The sequence below is a fragment of the Lactuca sativa genome, chromosome 5, assembly GCF_002870075.4.
Source record: "Lactuca sativa cultivar Salinas chromosome 5, Lsat_Salinas_v11, whole genome shotgun sequence".
Lineage (NCBI taxonomy): Eukaryota > Viridiplantae > Streptophyta > Magnoliopsida > Asterales > Asteraceae > Lactuca > Lactuca sativa.
Genome location: NC_056627.2, coordinates 161,455,746 through 161,479,319, shown reverse-complemented (window position 1 = coordinate 161,479,319; position 23,574 = coordinate 161,455,746). Strand labels below are relative to the sequence as shown.

The 23,574-nt window shown below is 32.3% G+C and overlaps 1 protein-coding gene across 2 annotated transcripts; it reads left to right on the top strand.

The window, feature by feature from the left end:
• The first annotated feature begins 8,920 nt into the window (after nt 1–8,920).
• LOC111891885 (serine carboxypeptidase-like 10) lies at nt 8,921–23,323 on the top strand. 2 transcript variants are annotated; one of them, XM_023887950.3, is made up of 15 exons: nt 8,921–9,061; nt 9,407–9,577; nt 9,991–10,136; nt 10,615–10,691; nt 10,806–10,928; nt 11,084–11,186; nt 11,324–11,361; nt 11,461–11,562; nt 11,642–11,728; nt 11,831–11,977; nt 21,758–21,829; nt 21,902–22,050; nt 22,478–22,591; nt 22,689–22,743; nt 23,138–23,323. In XM_023887950.3, the coding sequence occupies exons 1-15, from the start codon at nt 8,943–8,945 to the stop codon at nt 23,219–23,221; spliced, it is 1,587 nt and encodes a 528-aa protein (XP_023743718.1). In that variant the 5' UTR covers nt 8,921–8,942; the 3' UTR covers nt 23,222–23,323. The 2 variants fall into 2 exon arrangements, with proteins under 2 accessions (XP_023743718.1, XP_023743717.1); XM_023887949.3 differs by having other exon boundaries at nt 9,404–9,577.
• The last annotated feature ends 251 nt before the right edge of the window (nt 23,324–23,574 follow it).

The following is a 23,574-nucleotide window of genomic DNA, read 5'->3' as shown; positions in this document are numbered from 1 at the left end:
TTTCTGGCCGTGAAAATGGGGATGTCACAAATAATTTGAACAAATGGTTTTTATTCAATTGTTTTCATGGAACCATTTCTAGTCAAGACAATTTATTATAAAAGAAGATAGACTGTGTTATTAGTTGTAAACTTAGATCTTTAGGAAAATTTCTCAAGTTATTATCTAAATTGCACCAAATTCTCTCCGAGTCCTTGGATAATACACCATTCGTTATTAAATATCAATATATATTATCTTACAAAAGTCTATATTTTTGCCAATTGTTACATTGATCATGGAAGTAAAAATAGAAGGTTTCTTGGTCATTTTAGTTCACTTGATGTAGCCACTGTTTTGGGTGGTTTGGTTCTCAAAATCTCAGAAAGAAAGGGGACGTTTGAATGGTTTTTGTTGAGTCATAAGTAAGTAGAAAGGAGTGGCGATGGAAGTTACTTTCGTGGCTTGTGGATCTGTTCAAAACGATGGGAAGTGCAGTTGAACCGAAAGCAAAAAAAGGAAGAGGGCAGCAGCTATGGCTACCTTGGATCCTTTGCTTGAACCCAGAGGGCAAAAGCTCCTCTTTTTCTCCCAATTTCTAGTCAGTTTCGTAGTGAGGGAGGGGTTGGAAAGGTGAATGGGTTTGAGTGAATGATAGAGTCTATCTGATAGTGCTGGAAAGAGATAGAAATAGAGGAATATAGAGGGATATATCGTGAGTTTTTGATAGGAAGGAAAAAGGAAGGAAGCTAGTAAATATTTTTAAAGATCAACTTGTGGTACTTCAAGATTTATCTAAGATTTGCTTTTTACTAATAGTTACTTGTGCATGTGTAGGTTGGATTTAATAAACTAGATTTGAGAGAGTATGAGAGAAAGTCAACTAATGAGATTGTAGGATCTAGTTTTAGGATTAGTTTGTTGCTAGTTATGCCCATGTGCCTCATTATATTCTCATATATTTGGTGGTACTCTTAGCATCTATAGTTGTTTTATGCATGTGTATGTATTGATGGATGAAATTTGGGTGAAGGTATGAGGCTATAGAAAATAACTAGTAATTTTTCAAATGGTTATTTAGGAAACATTATAATATACTTGACATTTTATTCTCACATGTTTTCATTTGCACAAAACTCCTTTATTTTTAATATTTTTCATGTATATACATATATGTATATAAGTAGTTAGATTTCTATCAATAAATATATATATATATATATATATATATATATATATATATATATATATATATATATATATAATTTTTATTTATACAACATAACTAACTTATATTATATTATTTTTTATAGTACATATATAAAAGAAATGTCTAAATTTATTGTTAAGTTGTCATAAACGTTTTATAATATTGTTATTATTTTCCGTCGTCTTAGTTCATAAATAGTTCGATTGGATTTTTCATAATGCCGTATATAAGTTCGTTTATGGAATCAAACGTAATAATTCCAAATAGAATCACGGAATCACATTTCTCCGATGTTCGAGGCGGTGTTGACGAACGATTAGAATTTTGCGTTCAACTGTTCTTTATTTGATGATTTTTGCGAAACCGTTTCCAATTCAAATTAACACGGACATGAATAGAATATATAATCACACTTCTTGTTTTCATAAAGCTTTTCTATTATTCAAATGAACATGATTAATTTCTTAAACAATTTTTGATAATATACTTCAATTGCTTATAAACAATATATGACATTGTACAATAGTTCCTATTTTTGCCGATTGTTACAGGAATCAAAAATTTTTAGGAAAAGGAAAACGATGTTCCTTCATTCTAGCGTATACTTATTACGAATTAATGATGCTTAGAAGCAACGGTCTTTTTACTTCGTATTTTCTAAAAATCAAAATTTTTGAAGAAAGAAATCAAAAGCTTTGATACTCGAAAATCAGAAGGATATCAAAGCTTTGAGTTCATACTTCTTCATTCTTACTTTTCTCTTCACAATTATTCAAAGTATTAAATTACAATCAAATCAGAAACCTTGAATCTTGAAACCTTCAAAGATCTTAAGGAAATTGAAACTAGGGCAAGGTTTGGAAAATCAAAATCTGTCTCAGAGAAAATTAAAAGGTATTATATATATATATATATATATATATATATATATATATATATATATATATATATATATATATATATATATATATATATATATATATATATATATATGCACACACACACACGAAACATTTGTGATATTGTTTAGAGTTTCTGTGGTGTAATTTATCATTCTTTTTTTTTTTTCTAGAATTCAAATTATTTGTTATAGGCTGTAATTCAGAAATCAGAATTCAAAAATCAGAAGGTATTCTTTGTCCTCAAAATTTGCTTATAAGACGTAAAACAGTGTTGTTTTCTTTCATTCTTTTTTATTCATATTTTCTTGAATCCAGAACAAGTTTCACGTTAAGAAGTTTCGGAATTAAATTTCTTTGGAGTGTGGATGTATGTCTCCAAATAAAAGGATAGTTGTTTTAAGTAGAAATATTTTTTCGTGTATTATTTTTAATGAAAATTTAATTTATGTATTTTGCACTATAAAATGAAAATTATAATTGTTTTTGGTTATTTTTTTAGATTCTTTAAGTTTTAGGGTCTTTTTTTTGTTAAATTGGACAGAGCCTCCGAAATCTTGCAGTCGGTCCCGCCTAATAGAGATTAAATTGTTACCACTTTTGACAACTAAGAAGTTTTAGGACGGGTTTTTATTATATTACATGACTGAAAATTGTTGTTTATTTATTTAAATTTTAGAACATAAATGAAATAAAACGAAAGTATTCTCTGATACTCAGATTTTTAGTTCAATTACTTTTTTCTCGTGTGACTTTTGTTTGATGAAAGATTCATTATATGACCATATGACCAACTAGCTAGTTATATATATATATATATATATATATATATATATATATATATATATATATATATATATATATATATATATATATATATATATATATATATATATGGGTCAGATCGGTTGAGAAATCAAAGATTCCCGACAACCCGAGAATTAAAAGTGGAGCTTTAGATCAAAATTAATTCATTAAGGACATGATCATCATCTAACCAATCTCATTTAATGTTTAATTTTTTTGTGTTATATGCAATATTAATAGAAATGTCTAAAAATTTACATAATAAATCAAATTTTTGAATTTTTTTTGTAAATAGTATTTTTGATTTTTTATAAAAAAGTGTAGATTTTTTATTTTTTTTATCGAAAACATGAATTTTTTTTAAAAAAAATTGAAAATTTTTTTTTTTTTAAAAAACACTGCAATTTTTTAAAAGCATTTAAAAATCAATATTTAAAAAAAATGGAATATTTAAAAAATACTATAAATTTTAAGCAAAAAAATCAACATTTTAAATACATATATGCATATTTTTTTACAAATGCATATATGCATATTCCATATATTATAATATTTGTAAGGAAATCATAAGAAAACTCATTTTATTTACTAATCTCTAAACACAATAGAATAAGTATTTTATTCGATACAAAAAATATAAAAAACAAAAAAATGCTACAAAATTTCATAGTGTTTTCATGTCTTCGTGTCAATATTTCCATATTTTCTTCAATTTATCATTTTCACCTCTTCAATATTCACCACAATTTCTTCCAAATCTACAAGAAAATTAAAAAAAATTATTGACGTAAAAACACTCACAAAAATACATATGTGATTAACATATGAATCACATGTGATTCACATATGAATCACATTTAACTATGACATCATATGTGATTCACATGCGAATCAATATGATTTACATATAAATCACATGTGATTCACATGGGGTTCATATGTGAATCATATATGATTTACATGTAAATCACATGTGATTGACATGTTGAATGTTGGGTTAATCTTGATGCAGTTTCAAGTCAGGTTAATTGGGTAATCCAGATGGGTCAAGTTCATTTGGTTCATGGGTCATGTAGGTTTATTATGCATGTTTATTTTTGAATAAAAGGATATGGTAAAGCTATGACCGAGTCTTAGGGAGTGTATTGAGTGGTAGAAGAAGTCACTCCACTTACCAGGTTTTTAGGAAAGAATAGTAGTTTGATTGTTATCTTTTGTAGCTCCCACGTGATGTATGGAAGGCTTATATATAGCCTTTAAGTGATAGCATTAAGAAATAATAAGAGTAACTTTTGCAAATACTTTTTCCTTCTTATATTTCTCTATCTCTCTATTTCGTTTGTGTGCAGATTTATAGCAATAGAGAGGACCTGATTTCTAACATTTGGTATCAGAGCGGGTTGAAGCTGCAGGTTTGAGAGTCGGTGTAGAGAAAGGAGGAGCAGCCCTTGGCTGTAGGGCTAAGAACGAAAAAGAAGAAGCATGTGAGATCAGCAGATAAAATGGTGAAGGGAGAGAAGAAGCAGAAGAAGAAGAAGATGAAGGGGTTGAGTCAAGTGAAAACCCCAGAAGTTTTGAAGACCAAGATGTACTCAGTCACAACCAAGAGGAAGGGTCATAACTATTTTGTAGCAGAAAGAAGAAAGACCGCTGCACAGCAGCAAATTAGAAAGAAGAATGAAGAATGAAGAAAGAAGAAAGAAGAAAGAAGAAAGACAGAAAGGCAGAAAGAAGAAGGTGGAAAACAAAAGAAGCAAGAAGAAAGAAAGAAACACAGAAAGGAGGATCAAATCAGGGTGTTTTTTTACTATGGTGTGTTCCGGCTCTGCTGTGGAGTTAATGGCTCACAGTGGTGTTGACAGTCCGGCTGGGATGGTGTAATCCCGAAGATAGCAAGCAGGTGCAGAGGAAGAAAGATGCAGCAGCTGAAGGTTGTTATATGTTAGCAAGATTCAGTCAGCAATAAAGCAAGAAAGCAAGTAGCAAGAAGAAAGAAGAAAAGAAAGAAGTAGCAAGAAAAAAGAAGCAAGTAGCAAGGTTGATCATGCTTTGTTGATCACAAGAAAAGAAAGATATCAAGCAATAGATTTGTAGCAAGTAGCAAACCAGAAGAAGTTTGTAGCAAGTAGCAGGCAATAGCAAGAAGATAGTTTCAGGTTTGTAGCAAGTAGCAAATAAGAAACATAATGCATGAGGCATCAAGAAGTATACTTCTTGAGCAAGATAGAAGAACTGTGTGTTCTTAAAGCAAATAGCAAGATTGAATCAAAAGATTCAAATAGCAAGAAAAGCAAGATCAAAATTATCAAGATTAAGGGGGTGAATGTTGGGTTAATCTTGATGCAGTTTCAAGTCAGGTTAATTGGGTAATCCAGATGGGTCAAGTTCATTTGGTTCATGGGTCATGTAGGTTTATTATGCATGTTTATTTTTGAATAAAAGGATATGGTAAAGCTATAACCGAGTCTTAGGGAGTGTATTGAGTGGTAGAAGAAGTCACTCCACTTACCAGGGTTTTAGGAAAGAATAGTAGTTTGATTGTTTTCTTTTGTAGCTCCCACGTGATGTATGGAAGGCTTATATATAGCCTTTAAGTGATAGCATGAAGAAATAATAAGAGTAACTTTTGCAGATACTTTTTCCTTCTTATATTTCTCTATCTCTCTATTTCGTTTGTGTGCAGATTTATAGCAGTAGAGAGGGCCTGATTTCTAACAATTGACATGTGAATCACATGCGATTAATATGTGAATCATATGTGATTCACATGTGAATCACATATGATGTCATATGTAAATGTGATTCATATGTGAATCACATGTGATTTACATGTGAATCACATTTGATTTACATGTGAATCAAATGTGATTCATATGTAAATCATTTGTGATTTACATGTGAATCGCATATGATGTCATATGTAAATGTGATTCATACGTGAATTACTTTCCAAAAATGACCAAATTGCCCATGTAATGCTAGTTCAACATGAAAATTAACATAAAAAATGACCAAATTACCCTCGACACTGATCCATCCTGCAAATTAACATCAAAAACACATAAATGATCCATAAGAACCAAATTAATATAAAGTAAAAGATTCATGATTTTTACTGCAAACATCACAAATGAGAAACAAAATAATATAAAGAAAACAAACGATAAAATATGCAATAAATAGATACATAAAATTAGGTTGCTACTTGTTGTATGTTATTAATAACATGTTATCCTGCATTAAATATAAGGTCAAAAAGCGATAAATGAATTCAAAAAATTCATGTCACATGGGTATCATCCAGATGATGTGACTTATAATATCATGATTGACTTTTATATTATTAAGAGGTCTTTAAAAGTCTACTTAGGCTCTTATTGCCCTGATGTTGCATTATGGCTATTTACCACAAACACAAACTTTTACATCTCTGTAAAGGTACTTTATTTATCTAATATTTATACAAACTTGTTCATTCATTATCATCACTTGCTGACTAAATAACAAATAAGTGACTGACCATAAAAAACAAATATTACCCAAAGAAGAGATATAAATCTCCTAAAACAGAGAATAACATGCAACATATTTATGAATTTTTTTTCATAGACTACTATCATCAAAACAATATATTTCAGAGAGCTATGAATGAAATGACAGTTGTGCAAATTAATAGCTTATTTTGTTAAGTATGAGTATCATAGTGTTTCACCATCAGATCAAATATAACCACCATTCATTATAAATTCAGTGAGTATACGAGATGATTTCATCATCTCAAAAAGAATCATTGATTAAAAATGTATACGGAAATGCAATATAAAGCCACAGATCTCCTCAATTTAGGTTAACGTAATTAGATTTCATTGAATCTTTGTCCTTAAGGCAATAAGTTTATGCAAATTATGGTTTCTCATATTCATATTTGATTTGATTCGACAAAACTTATGTTTATTCAAGGCCATTACAATTTCAAGTCAATGATTTGGTTCCTATTTTCCTTTAAACTCAAATTCATAAAAAAAAAACGCATCATCAACATATTTCAACGATCAGATTAATTGTTAACAATTTTAAGAAGTTTGTTCTCATTTTAGAAAATAGGTACTGACAAGTAACATGAATGAAGACGAAATTCAAGCATACATCTGGCGATCTGAAGAAGGAATCAAACTGTTTTTTAATTCACATCTCTGAAAAATACTTTTAGTGGACAGGGGAGAATGAAGACTTACACGTGAATTAGATCAGGATCTATGGAACGATGTCGATCTGTTGATTTATGGATTTGTTGTCAATGATTAGAGACTGACGATTGTGGATTGGAAGTCGTTGTTGGTCGTCTGATTGGAAAATCATCCAGAAATAGAAGCGATAATTTCATAGCCAGCAATGTCCCTTGTCGACAGAGGAAAGACTTGTCATAACAATGGAAATATCGGTTCGTTGAAGGTAGTGAAGGAGATTCGAGCATATATTAGATATATTGATTTGTGGAATGATGCGATTTGTTTATTCACCGATTAGCTATCGATGATTTGAAGATTAGGTATTATGGATTGGAAGACGTCATAACTCAGAACAAATGCCACCATCACAGCCATCCGACTTTCTCTTTCTTCATCTTCGTTTACCTGTCTGATCAGAAAATCTGCAACGATGACAATTGATGGAGGCAGGAGGAACCGAGGAAGGCGATAAATATGTGAGGCATAGATATTTGGGGGGACATAGAATTTCTGTGCGTGAGAGAGATAACTTTAGATAATCAGTATCTTATTCAAATTATATTTTACCCAGATTACCCTCACATCCTTCAATTTTAAACACAAAAACCCATCAGATTTGAGCGTATTTACATATTATGCCACAAATCATCTAAGCCATCCAAATAATTGATCCTCCATATATATATATATATATATATATATATATATATATATATATATATATATATATATATATATATATAGGGTTAGGTTCATGTGAGACGACCTAATTTTGTAAGACCGTGAGACGCAATCTAAGCCACTCATTTATTAAATAAAACAAAAACATTTTTAAAATGCAACATAATTGAAAATTTTCGAAATTTTTTTTCCAATATTAGTTTAGGAATATATATTTTCCAACAAAAAAAATAAAAAAAATACCAAAAAAATAAAAAAAATAAATACATTTTTCTTACATATTTTAGTAGAATATTTAGAATATTCTATATATCTGGCAAATCTAATAGAATATTCTAAACATTCTAAAATTCATATTACAATATGTATATTGTAATATTCTATTATAATATTTCACGTATTATTAAAAAAAAACGGTAATTTTTTTATTTATTTTTTAGTTAAATAAAATTCCGAAAATAATAATAAAAAAAAGAATTTTTGGTTTTATTTTGTATTTTAATATTATTTTTAGATTTGGTCTCACGGTCTTACAAAATTAGTATGGTTTCAAATTAACCTGAATATATATATATATATATATATATATATATATATATATATATATATATATATATATATATATATATATATATATATATATATATATATATATATATATATATATATTATCGTGTATGTGTATTAAGTAGGTCATGAGAATGATAACCATTTACAGTAATGATATTAAAATTGAACAACACTCCTACTTAAATCTTTTGTTTAAAAAAACATATCAAATACTAAGACTATGTGACCGTGTTTTTGCACAAATAATTATTTTAAAAGAATAATAAAGGTTTTAAAAAGATTTAATCTTTTAATTAAAAGGGAGATATTTTCGTAAGGGACAAAATGTTCACACTAAACTATGGCGACCATTCAGGTAATTTCATCTAATTTACAATTTTGCTTTTGATCATTGAAATATTTGAAATTTGTGACATATTTCGTATTTATAAAATGGAAATGAATGATAACAATTAAAACGTGGATACCTACGTGGAATCTATTGAAAAATTAACGTGCTATAGGACTCTTTTGTCCACAACTTCTTATATCAACTTTAACGATTAGAGACTATATCCAGAAACTCTTATGGTCGGTTTAACACTAGATTGCACAAGTAACAACACTAGTCAGCCGGAAGTCGTCCGATCATCAGCGGGAACCTGTTTCATTTTGTTCATGGCATACACTTCAATTCAATTCATAAGGTATACAATTTACATTCCCAAGCTTCCACCATAAGATTTTGTTATTAGTTCCTAAGAAAGATAATAGGTGGAAAGTATCATTTATATTAAATGCGACATTATACTGTCCATTTTTGTCCAGAATTCATGATCCAGATTTAAACTTGACGAACATGTCAGCTTTCATAAATAGGGCCCATATTTTGGAAATTGGATCACTGCAATTTCTTCATTTGTGCATGTAATGGGTGGTGGTTGATGACAAATTATTACCAATGTGCTAGTCATGGTTCTAACTTATAAATCTCGTTGTATGGAAATTAACCTGTGTATATAATTTATTTATTTTTACTGTTTGCTTAGAAGCAATATGAAACCACAGTCACTATCTTATCTTCAACAATGGATCCGCTTTAACAACTGGAGCAGTGTCGTGTTTTTATTGCTGCTAGTTTTCTTGGAGGTTACTGAATCACAGTTCTTGGTTAAGACTCTGCCAGGTTTGCCTGGCGATCTTCCTTTCACACTCGAAACTGGGTAAGACCCTGTCCTTTGAAATAAAAATGTGTTGATTTAATTTACTAAGGTTTCATTATATATGACTAAATGCAAGAAATAACATATTTCTAATTTAGTATAAAACTATGCTTTAATTCAATTTTATTAAGTCATTATATTCTGAAAAATCTACACCAATTTAACTTTGTACCTTTAATCATTTTCTTACTAAACATAAATTGTTTTTTTTATGACCTTTTAATAACCGGATAGATTTTTCAAAGTACCATATTATAGGAAAATATGGAAGTAGAATGTTATAATGAACATATTCATTTATGCCGTTGCTATTTCTTGCATTTAACCTTTGTGCATATTGTTATTGTTGTTATTATTATCCTTTATTTAGTATGAAAGATATACTAACTCTTAAGACAACAATATGGTTCAAGTTACATTGGGGTAGGAGAATATGATGAGGTGCAACTATTTTACTATTTCGTTGAGTCAGAAGGAAACCCAAAAGACGACCCTCTCATGCTTTGGCTTACAGGAGGGCCTGGCTGTTCTGGTCTTTCTGGCCTTTTGTATGAAATAGGTACTTCTAAGATCTGAAGTTGTTATATATATATATATATATATATATATATATATATATATATATATATATATATATATATATATATACACTAAAAATATTTATTTTTGAATTTGATATTACTGTGAAGTGTGCGGGTTATTTACATTATTTGCAAACAAAGAGTAAAATTTCCATTCACCATCATTCAAAAGGTTCTTCAGTGCATTTTTTAAGATGACAATCCCATGATTTAGTCAAAAATGATTTGTCATATGCCTTAGAAGTGATGGAGAACAAATCGGTGTTGTTAATTTTGTTTGTTACTTAATTCATGTGTGTCATGGTAGATTTTATTTAAAAGTTCATGGCAAGTAATGTGTAAGGTTTCACATACTCTCTGTTAACTTAATATGCCAATATCATAAACTAATGCCAAATTATGTGTATTTCCATCATAAATTTAGATAGATTTTATTTAACTTCTTGTTGGTTGTAGGCCCGTTCACTATTAACTATGTAAATTCCACTGTGGAGAACGTAATGCTCGAGATAAACCCTCACAGTTGGACAAAGGTATCCTTTTACTTGTTGATTTCGTTTTAAAATTTCTAATATGTTTGATGTCAACAAGCCAATGAGTACAAGTTTCTTCATGATATAACTAATGAAACAAGTATTACATTTTAGGCTGCCAACATTATATTTCTTGATCAACCTGCCGGGTCTGGATTCTCCTATGCAAAAACTCCCGAAGCTTATATAACAAATGATACATTATCAACAGTGCAGATTTACCATTTTCTAAGGAAGGTAAGGATAAGGTAGTTAATTTCCTGATGAATCTAAAGGATTACTTTTACATATTTAAAGGCATACTCACATGTTCGATTTGTGTCTTTGAAATTTGTTTTAGATACGAACTAAGATCATTAATGTTTGCTTGCTATGTCTATTCAAATTAACAGTGGCTTGTGGACCATCCTACATTTCTGAAAAATCCATTATATATTTGTGCCGATTCCTACTCTGGCCTAGTGGTGCCAATGATTCTTTTGGAAATATATAACGGTATATTCAAATACTTGCTATAAAGATGGTTTCAAAAACACAAGTATATGATTCACTAAATTTTACAGCCATCTTGTTTATTCTGCTAAAGCATTTTTTTGACTAAATAAAGTCTTTCTTGTTTCCCTATTTTGTAGGTAATGAAGTTGGAGAAGGGCCACAGATCAACATCAAAGTACGAATTGATCGATCAATCATTTGAAAAAATGTTGGTGTGCATGACTTGATTTGAAAATGCTTTGCCTGATATATTTATGTATGTTTTCAAACATAGGGGTATGTGATTGGTAATCCTCTAGCAGACACAAATGGTGACTACAATTCAAGAATACCATTTGCTCATCGTATGGCACTTTTATCAGATGCAATCTACAATGTAAATAAATACACTTGAGTTGTCTGCCCATACATAATTGAATACATCAAGGAATTAAGTAAAGTGCATGTTTTTGCAGTCAACTAAAGAAACTTGTCATGGAGAGTACTTAAATGTGGATCCCAACAATACTCGATGTGTACATGATCTTCAAGTGGTAGATAAGGTGCCAGAGTAGACTTGAACATGGATCGTATACTATCTGTTACCTAATGTTTCACAATCTTTATATTTCTGTTTAATTAAGCTTTATTATTTCGATTTGCAGTTCCTTGAAGGAATTTGCATGCCCCACATTTTAGAGCCAGTTTGTGACACTTCAAATGCCTTAAAATTTCATCTCTTCAAGACGGACTTAAGATCTCTTGACAAAACTTCTGCGGATGTTCCTCGACTTCAGAAACAATGGTGTCGTGTATTACTCTATCTAAAAACTTTTAATTTTGTCTCTAATAAATTAAAGGTGATTCAGTTTTGTGACCATCATATTAGACACTTACTTTTAAAATAACACAATAGCTTTAGTGACATATTAAAATCAAAACAACTTACATTTTTATCCTTTCAAAAAGTAATATTTCAATTTTTTTAGGAAAAACTCATTTACATTCAAAACTCGAATATGTCAGAGTGATCAAATTAAAAGAAAGATTTAGTGAATTAAATGGTTCATTTATTTTTAGGAGAAAATGTGTTTTTTAGAATGAGACCAATGTTAGAGTTTGACTTGGATATTAATCTCACCTAGAACAAAGTGAAGAAACAGGAATGGCTATTTTCAAAAGGATAAGTGTTTGGAGTAGACCAAGAGTCAATAGGCTCGAAGCCGTACATTAAAAAAATACTTATCCTATGGGCTCAGCGCTATAGTTTTAAGGGTTTACGGCTATAGGTATTCATAGCTAGGGATCCCAGTGTAATCACTTTGAAAACAATCATGAGGAATAAAAGACTTCTCTGATTCCTACGTGTGGATGTAGGTCACATCAATGAAACCATGTTAATACTTTATGTCGTTTTATTGCTTTCTTTGCTTGCTTTCTTCACAACTTGTATCATAGTCTCGGTTGTTCGAGTGGCTAAATATGTTCGAATGAACATGATGTGGAAGATGAGGATGAAGGCTCTTTATTCAATAGGGTTGTGCAGTGACATTGGAAGGAGAGGCAAAATTGCCGAAGGATATGACGGCCGATGCGAAGTAAATGTTTTGGCAAAAGCACATAGTGCAACTGATGAAGTGCTATAGGAGGTTGTGGACCAATCAACTGCTTTTGGGCATTGGGAGAAACTTTGGGACAAGTATTATAATAACTCTCTCACGGATTGGTTGTATCATAAACATCTGTATACCATTCGATGAAAGAAAGTACTGATGTAATAGATCATCAGGACAATGTTAGTCATATTATTCTTGATATACAAGGTGGTGATGGTAACTTCAAAAATGAGGATCAAGATCTTTCTTTTTTGTGTGTTCTTGTCGAAATTATATGAGAATTTCTTGATACCATGTTATATAGTAGAACAAAGATTACTACCTTTGACCGGAAGGATACCTTGTTGTCCAAGGAACTGAAACGTGGGGTTTTTGGTAATGAGGGGGTTTCAGTTCATTTTTGTTTGTTGGCAACAGTAAAATACAAAACAGGGAGGGTGGAAACAGGGGAAATTCACGATCTAAGTCTAATGTATCCATGGAATTTAAATGTTATCATGTAAAGATAAGGATACTTCAAAAGGGATTGTCCACAACACAATGAGACTTAAGTGACATTATAGTTGTATGTATGGTTGGTTTTGCAGACACTTCGATTTTGGACAAATATGTATCTCATCATATGACTTTCTCACTCAATCTATTTTTCTTTCAAGAAAAAGACTGGCACAGTAAAGTTTGGTGATGATGGGATATGGAGTATCAAGAACAATGGCATATTAAAGATTAAAATGCATAACGGTATGGTCAAAAACCTAGATTGCTAGTGTATTCCAGATCTTCTGATTAATTTGATTTCTGTTGAATATTTATTCAAACATGTACACAGGTATTATGATGAAGATGATCGGTTAAAATTCACAAAAGTGCACTCATGGTGATGAAAAAGGAAACTATAACATGGGATTACTTTCTGGAAGATAACTTAGTGACATGAAAGGTGGTTGTTTGTTAATATTTGAAAAAGTGTGATGATAGTCAAAATTATGGCATTAACGACGAGTCACATGAGCAAGAAGGGAATTTCAATTTCGGATAAACATGAATTGCTTGGTCGACATAACTGGGAAGATGAAATACTATAAAGCTTGTGTCACGGCAAAGCAACACATGGTGAATTTCAGATCTGGTAAGCATATGACAAATAAATCCTTGAGAATATTCATTCAAATTTATATGGAACTTCTCCAATGAATTCATGTGGTGGATGCTCAGATTTCATGAATTTTATTGATAACTACTCAAGAAATGTTTGGTTGTATTTTCTAAAACAAAAAATAAGGTGTTGGGCGGTTCATGGAGCGGAAGACCATGGTTGAAAAACGAATAGGGAAACATGTCAAGACACTCAAAACAAATAATGGATTAGAGTTTTACAATGCACTGATCACTTGTGTAAAAGGTAGGTATATTCTGGTACTATATTGTACGATACACTCTACAACAAAATGGGGTTGCAGAACAAAGGTACAAAACACTAACGCAACATAGAATACGTATATATATATATATATATATATATATATATATATATATATATATATATATTGGTATATCAAAATATTTTTGGGCCAAAGCATTGAATATTACTTGATATCTAGTAAATAGATCTCTATCAATTACAAATGATGGAAGACTCCTAAAGATGTTTAGTCCATTAGTGAGAGATTTAGAATGAATCACCGTGATATCAGTGTATATCATTAATCAATATATATAAAAGAAGATTACAACAAGATATCCTAAATAATAGGATCTATACAAATAAATAACAATTAAACATAAATCTAGAATATTCTACTCTATTACCCCCCCCCCCCCCCCCCCAAGCGAAGTCGGGCAAGGACCGACCCAAAACTTGGAACGAAAATCCTCAAATAAAGGTCTGGGTAAGCTTTTCGTGAAAATATCCGCAAGTTGAAGATGAGTAGAGACATACTTAGTATGCAGCTTGCCAGAAAGAACCAATTCACGAACAAAGTGATAATCGATATCTATATGCTTGGCATGTTTGTGAGAAACAGGATTTTGACTAAGAAAAATAGCACTGCGATTGTCACACATAATTGTTGGACGTTCAGAAGGCAGAACATATAATTCATAAAGTAAGTGAATAATCCAAATAACCTCTGAAGCAGTGTTGGCAAGAGCTCGATATTCCGACTCACAACTAGAGCGAGACACGGTGGGTTGTTTCTTAGCACTCCAGGAAACCAAATTTCCCCCAAAAAAGATAGAGTAACCATAAGTAGATCGTCGTGTCTCGATACAACGTGCCCACTCAGCATCAGATACCCCAAAATAGAAGGAGACGATGCATGAGAGAATGAAAGCCCATATGAGAGAGTGCCTTTGACATAACGTAAGATACGTTTGATAGCATTAAAGCGATCAACCATAGGAGCATGTAAGAATTGACTCACTTGATTAACGGCATAAAACAAGTCAGGACGAGTGATTGTGAGGTACTGTAATGCACCAACTAGAGACTGATATAAAGTGGCATCAGAAAATGGAGTACCCTGACTTGTGAAATAATTCGTAGTAGAAAGTGGTGTAGAAACCGGTTTAGCATCCAACATGTGAGCACGAGATAGAATATCATGGGCATACTTCGATTGGCTAAGAAAAAGACCAGTGTCATCTAAGAAAGTAATTAAGCTTTCCAAGATCAATGATAAGAAATTCCTTATTCAAACGATTGATGAAAGTTCGTATAATAGAGGGATTATGCCGGTGAGAATAATATCTTCAACATAGACTAATAAGTAGAGAAGAGTCGAATCCTTTTTAAAAACGAACAACGACGGATCAGCTCTACTGCATGAGAATCCAAGACTTAAGAGAAAAGCACTGAGACGTTGAAACCAGGCTCTAGGTGCTTGCTTGAGGCCATAAAGAGCCTTTTTTAAACGACAAACATGATTAGGAAAGCGTGAGTCAACAAACCCAGGTGGTTGCTCCATGAAGACAGTATTAGATAAATCACCATGCAAAAAAGCATTTTTAACATCAAGTTGATGCAATGGCCATTTGTTAAGAACTGCAAGAGATAAGATAATACAAACAGTAGAAGCTTTAACAACAGGACTAAAGGTGGCAGAATAATCGAGCCCTGGAACCTGATCGAGTAAACCCTTGAGCAACAAGACGAGCTTTAAACTTATCAATCGAACCATCAGCATGAAACTTGGCACGAAAAACCCACTTGGAACGAACAATGTTGGTATGTCATGGACGAGGTACAGGATCCCATGTGGAATTTAATTTTAATGCATGCATTTCATCACACATGGCTGAAAACCACTTGGGATCTTTGGCAACCGTTTTGAAACCTTTAGGCTCTTTTGCAGCAAATAAGGCATGGTGAATAGGAGATGACAAAACATAAGACAAATCAGCACGATGACGAGGCTTAAAAATACCAAATTTGGCTCGAGTTATCATAGGATGTCCTTGTGGAGGTGCAGCAGCAGTCGGAGAAGCTGGTGGCGTGGGTGGAGGCGAAGCAAGTGGAGTATGGATCGGCGATGATGGATGATTTTTCTGCTGATGATCAGGTTCAGGAGGAGGTTGCGGATGATCACTACATAGTTGACACGGGGCTGCTGATGATACCGAATTAGAGGTAGGAGAGACCGGTTGTGAAGGAGGATATGGAAAAACATAGTCATCGCAATAGGTGGACAGCAAGAGGCTCGCATGAGGAGAGGCTGTTTTGTTATTAGAGAAGGGGAACAATTTTTCGTCAAATTGAGCATGACAAGTAATATAAATATGCCACGTAGAGGGATCAAGACACTGATATCCCTTGTGTTGGGTATGATACCCAATGAAAACACATGGAGAACTACGATGAGCAAGCTTGTGAGATGAGTAATCCCGCAAATAAGGGTATACGCAACAACCAAACACACGAAAATTACCATAATTTGGTTGTGATGAAAAAAGCAGCTCATATGGAGATTTGGTGTCAAGTAGCTTGGATGGCAGTCGATTTATGATATAAGTAGTAGAGCTGAAGGCATGTGTCCATAAAGTAGCAGGAATATGAGAATGAAACATCATAGCTAGCCCAGTTTCAGTGATATGGCGATGTTTACGTTCTGCTCGTCCATTTTGCTGAGGTGTGTAAGGACAAGACATACGATGATGTGTACCATTAGCGGTAAATATAGATCAAACCCTATTGTTAACAAATTCAGTACCGCCATCAGATTGAAAAACCTTAATCTTGCTTGAAAATTGTGTTTGAACAAAAACAATGAACACTTCAAGGACATCATAGAAATCTGATTTCTTCTTCAACGGATAAAACCATGTGAATCTCGAAAAATCATCAACAAAAATAACATAATATCGAAAACCATCCATAGATGTAACCGGTGAAGGTCCCCAAAGATCACAATGAATCAAATCAAGGACATGCAAGGAATGTTGGTCATTAAGATCAAATGAAAGCCTTTTATTTTTAGACAATTGACAAGGAGAGCATGCATTTGTATGTGGCAAAATAGATGTAAGAGACAAACAACCCAATTTATTTAAACATGAAATAATGTCATATGAAACATGACCCAAACGACAATGCCAAAGTTCAAAAGATGCATGTAAACGTCTAGAAGATATTTTTGCCAAAAAATCTAGGTGACCACGATCTAAAACATATAAGCCATTTTTACGCCTTCCTTGTGCTAGAGTTTCCTAGGAATGACGATTCTGAATCAGAAAATTTGGATTAGAAAATACAACATCAACTTCATTGTCTTCGGTTATTTGCTAACAGATAGCAAACTTTTGGTAATATTTGGAACCACAAGAACATCAAGTAATGATATATTAGGAAAAGTTGAAGATTTTCCAATATGAGAAATAGAAGCATGTTGATCATTGCCAAGAAACACAGAAGCATTACCTTTATAAGCTGTAGAGCCATCAAGATTGGAAGGATTTGGTGTCATGTGGGCAGATGCACCGGTGTCAACAAACCAATCCGAAGTAGATGTGTTACATTGGGATTGAAAAGCCTCAACAGGATTTGCGTCAAGAGAAGGTGGTCGTGAAGCAAAGGTTTGCAAATCGGGGCATTGATTCGCATAATGTCCATCTTTCCTGCATAATTGGCAATGAGGTGGTCTTCTATTACCTCTGCCTCTACCACGTTGAGAATTGCCACGAAAGGAGTTGTTGAAGCCGCGACCTCGGCCTCGTGAAGAGGTAGAGTTGTTGGAGCTGTACGAGGAAGTGGTATTAAAGGCAACAGGAGGGACAGAGGAATCACTCACCGATTGAAGAAACAATTCATGACTTTCTGCTTGGGAGACAAGATCACGGAAATTTGGACAAGGTGTGATGAGGCATTGTGTTGTCGAGAATGTCTCAAAGGAAGAACCCAGTCCACACAAGAACCAGTGACACTTGTCATCATTAGCAAGAGAGTGGCGGATAGAAGTAAGCTGATCACATATGCTTTTAAATTTACGAGAGTACTCAGCAACAGTAGAAGTACCTTTTTTAAGTGCCGGAGAGAATCCTTGGGGGTGTGAGTGCGCTCGAGAGAATCATGACTGTAGGTGGAGGCAAGGGTAGTCCAAAGTGCATGAGAGGTATTATGGCCTAGGGCTTCGGCCATAGCTTCTTTAGAGAAGCTTGAAGGAGAATTAAGGCTTTTTGATCAGCAGCGATCCATTTGGCATAGGAAGGATTTCCAGTGGAGGTGTCGCCAGAAACAATGGTGGCCGCCGGTTTAGGTGAGGAACCATCAACATAGGGCAATAATTGTTGATAGGTTAATAAGGGCAACATTTGTTTACTCCATAACAGATAGTTGGTGGAGTTTAGCTTAATGTTGAGCATATGAATGATTGTGGAAAGAGAGAGGGGCGCATCATCGGTGGCCATGAGAACATTAGCAGAGGAAGAAGAAGAAGGAGGGGGGGAGTACGGCCAGAATCGTGTTTTAGGCTGATACCATGAGAGATTTAGAATGAATCACCGTGAGATCGGTGTATATCATTAATCTATATATATATATATATATATATATATATATATATATATATATATATATATATATATATATATATATAAGAATATTACAACAAGATATTCTAAATAATAGGATCTATACAAATAAATAACAATTATACATAAATCTAGAATATTCTACTCTATTAATTAGACCTTGTTCTTATCATCGATGTATATTTTTTCCTTGTTTATGCTCATTTAATGATGGTAAACTGGAGCTGAGAGTTATGAAGTGCATATTTCTAAGATTTGATGCTAGAGTTAAAGGTTATCGACTATAACATACAGAAGAAGGTAAATATCTAATATTTATAATTAGCATAGATGTTGCGTTTTATGAATCTTCTATGTGTGATTAGAGATCAGAAATTATAAATATTGTATGGGTAAAAGACCATGGTGCTACGTAAAAGGTGAAGTTTGAAACACGAACTCCAAATAAGGTTGTGATAGATGATGAATAACAACTCCATGATGAACATACTAGGAAAGAAGAGTCCCAAGAAGAACATAAAGAGGGAGAGCCTAGTCACAGGTGATGATGAGAATGAAGAAAATGAGTCAGAATCTATAATGAAAAGGAAGCAAAAGACGAAAATTTAGAAGCCTGCAAAATATACACGATGTGTCAATACTTGTGACATATTCAATTGCATATGCATTGGCAGTTGCAAGTAATATCAATTCGGATGGGATGAGATCATGTAAAGATTTTATTTTATGTAAAGAAGCATCATATTGGTTAGTAGAAATGAACACATAAATACAACTGTTAGAGAAAAAGCAAACATGGGATCTAGTATTGTTAAAAATAGAGCATAACCAGTAGCATGCAAATAGGTCCTTGAAAGGAAAGAATGAATTATGGGTGTTGTATCAACGAGATTAAAAGAAAGTCTGGTGGTAAAGGATTTCTCACAAAATGAAGGGATCAACTATCACGAAATTTTCTTACCTATTTGATAGCACAAGAACAATTCAGGCTATATTGGCCATGGTTGGCGCATTTAATAGTTTATTGATACCAAGAATGATAATGTGTGATTATTGCAGAAATATCGTTATGGTTTGAAATGTTGGAGAAACATTAAAGACAAAAGATAAAACAGAAAAAACTCTTGTGCAAAAAAACAGGATTTTATTATTAATCACAGTATCGGCACTTTTTACATTGATACATGGACATAATATTTATACAGACACAGCATGAAACATTGCAACTCTTGATGAACGATAACACCCTTTTAACTCTGGCGGTTCAGATAACCTCCATAACTACTAATTAAGTTAGTTTACAAAATGCCCTTAAGTCTAGATTAACTTTCAACATGAAATAGTCCCTAAGACAGTGGTACCATATATTTGATTCATTAATGGTTTCTCATGGCTATTATTGAAACTAGTATGATAATTGTGTCTACATGAAAAAAAAATTATTGATGGTTCATATATATATTTTTTCTATATGTGGATGGCATGTTAATTTCAATTAACAATATAGATGCAACTAATGACTTGAAAACTTTACTATAAAATTCGTTCAAGATGAAGGATTTAGATGCAACAAAGAAGATACTAGGCATAGATATTTGGATAGATAGAAGAGCATGGTTGTTATAAGAATATAGATTGAGGAAGTCTTATAAGTTTTTCAACAAACATATATTGAGGAAGTCTTAAAATTATTTTATTGACCTATCCAAATCAGTATGTACACCTTTAGTGGCACACTTTAAACTTGACCACAACACAATACCAAATACATATGAGAAGAAATGTTACATGAGAAAAGTTCCATATTCCAATGTTGTTGGAAGCCTTATGTATGATATGTTTGTACTAGATTTGATATGGCTTATACACTAAGTAACAAGTTTATGAGTAATTTGGGGAAGACTCCCTGGAAAGCAGTCAATGGATTATGTGATACTAAAAAGGAATGCCTAATATATGTCTAGCTTAGAAAAGGTAGTGATGGTTTTATTGTCTATGTAGACTCATATTGTGGTGGACACTTGATGAATATACAATCATTTACATTCTATATTGTTACCTTGTTTGGGTGTGATATTAGTTGGAAGGAAACATTACAGCTAACGGTTGCCTTGTTAACAACTGAGGTGTATTACATGTCATTCACCGTAGGGATTACAAAATGCATATGGATACATGGTTACATGGAGTCTTGATGTGAAGTTGGAGAATCATACTTCGTATTGTAACAACCAGCTTTAATCCTGCTTTAGTCCTGGAAAAGAATATATTTTATTCTAATAAAACAAAGAATATTTATGTCATGATGAATTTCATTCATGATGTTCTTGAAGAAGATAGGTTCTCTATTTTGAATATAGCTACTAAAGAGAACCTGAAAAATATGTTAACAAAGGCGCTAGCAAGGAATAAGTTCAAGTATTAGTTCTATTTGCAAATATTCTCAAGAGATAAGTCATTTTGAGGCAAACCAGCAGGAAGGAGATGACTATTTGGAATCCTTCATCGTTAAGCAGACTTCAATTCACGGTGAAGATTTTAGAGTGTGGCTTGGATTTTAATGAGTGAAATAAGCAACCCAATCCCAGACAAAGTGAAGAAATCCGAATGGTGATTTCAAAGGGATACATGTTTGGACCTGCTTAGTTATTCTATATTTCTTGTTTATTGGCTTGTCGCAATAGTTTTTTGGGTTTTATGGTTATAAGTATTCATAGATATGGATTCCAATGTAATCACTTTGAAAATAGCCAAGAGTAATTGAAGAGTTATCTAGATCCTGCTCGTTGTACGTCACATCCACGTTAATTCTTTGTGTCGTTTTATCGCTTTTCTTTTCTTGTTTTTTAACAAGAAAAAGATGCAATTTTTTTTTGGTAGTATGCATTTACATATGAGATATTCACAAGTATCATTCATTTATTCTTTTTATTTTTTTTTTACTTGTGGCAGGATGACAACTATGTGTACTCCTCAATATGGGCTAATAGAAGAGATGTGCAAGAGGCTCTTCACATTCCTGAGGTTTGTAGTTCACAACGAGTTCTATTACTTATATTCAACTTGATCATATATGATACTTTTCATGGTCACCAGGAGTTAAATGGAATTGAGTGGGTACGATGCAATGAAACCTTGGTTTTTAGTACTGATACGGAACCAATATCTTACACGCACAATGTCATAAGTGCAGTTTCTTATCATCAAAAGCTTATTGATAAACATTGTCGAGCTCTTGTATATAGGTGTTACTCTTCATCCATCTCTTTCTCCTATTATTTTATATCTATTCTTTTTAACCTAAAACTAGAGTCACTTGACCCCGAATGATGCATAAAACTTGGTTCCCTAGTGGTATTTATGGAAAAAAAAAGTTAACGATTTGAGTCAAAACAACTTCAATGTGGGGGTTTTAATTCTAATGTAGATTTAACTTCTTGTGGGCACTAGACTCTTTTATGTACCCATGTAATATGTATTATATACCTGACAATATGTCACATACCTAATGGGCCATTATTTACTTGATTTATATCTCACATGATATTTGGTGTAAGCCATGTTGGTGGAACAATAACACTTATATATAAAACTAGAGTTCACTTGTTGTCGACCTTTTTCATGAAGAATGTGGTATTTTGAGAACTTTAATGCAAACCTTTACATTTACAGTGGAGATCATGACATGGTTATTCCATATATGGCTACGATTAACTGGATTGAATCGTTAAATCTATTAATTGTGAATGATTGGAGACCTTTTTTTGTTGATGAACAAGTAGCCGGGTTAGTTGTATTTTCATTGGCTTTTAATCATCTAAGAATGTTAAAAATAGAAGTATTTTGTTTTTAAAAAATATGTTGTTATCTTATTTTGTTACAGATACACCATGAAATACTCAAACAAGAACTACAACTTGACATATGCTACTGTAAAGGTGAGATATCTTCCTCATATCCTCTCCTCACTCACCGCTTCTCTTGCGTCATGAAAATTTCAATGTTTGACTTACTAAAAGAGGTTGACTTTGACAACTACAACAAAATATACAAAAGGATTATTTTCCTAGCAACACTGAGCTTGACCATATCATATCATCAAAAGAGCATAAAATAGTAATCTATTGGTGGTTGGCATAAACACCGAGTGCCCACAAAGAATCACTCCCACACTTGTTAGCTACTGAAACTTCAACCCAATGCAAGTATACTATCCTGAAACCAACTATGCAGTAAAAAACATTATGAACCTATGTTTTGAAAATTTCATGAGGCAAAAGAAAAATAAGTTGATGTGATCTTGATAGTTGACAATTTTTAATGTTGTTAAAGGGAGGAGGCCATACAGCTCCGGAGTATAAACCTAAAGAATGTTTAAGCATGCTTATGAGGTGGCTTGATAATGGCATTCTTTAAGTAACAATCATATAGTTAATGTTTAATTTCTATGTTGTATGCATCCACACTTATTTTGTACTTTCTATAATGAAATTTCAACAAATTTTCTTAATTTGATTATCCTAATTTTGTTCTATATATAATTTCTTTTTCTTTTTCCATTGTACATTCACCTTTTATTAATAATGAAACTTAGCCTTCTTTGGCTCAAAATTTTCAATTGTAATGAGTTTATTTTTCTAAAAAAATAAATATCTTCCAATTATTCTTATAATATCCACTTGCAAAAGTTAATGAGATAGTTGGTTACAACTATTTACATATGGTGCCCTTTAGTTTCGACTAATGATATTTGATTCCTTAAATTTATG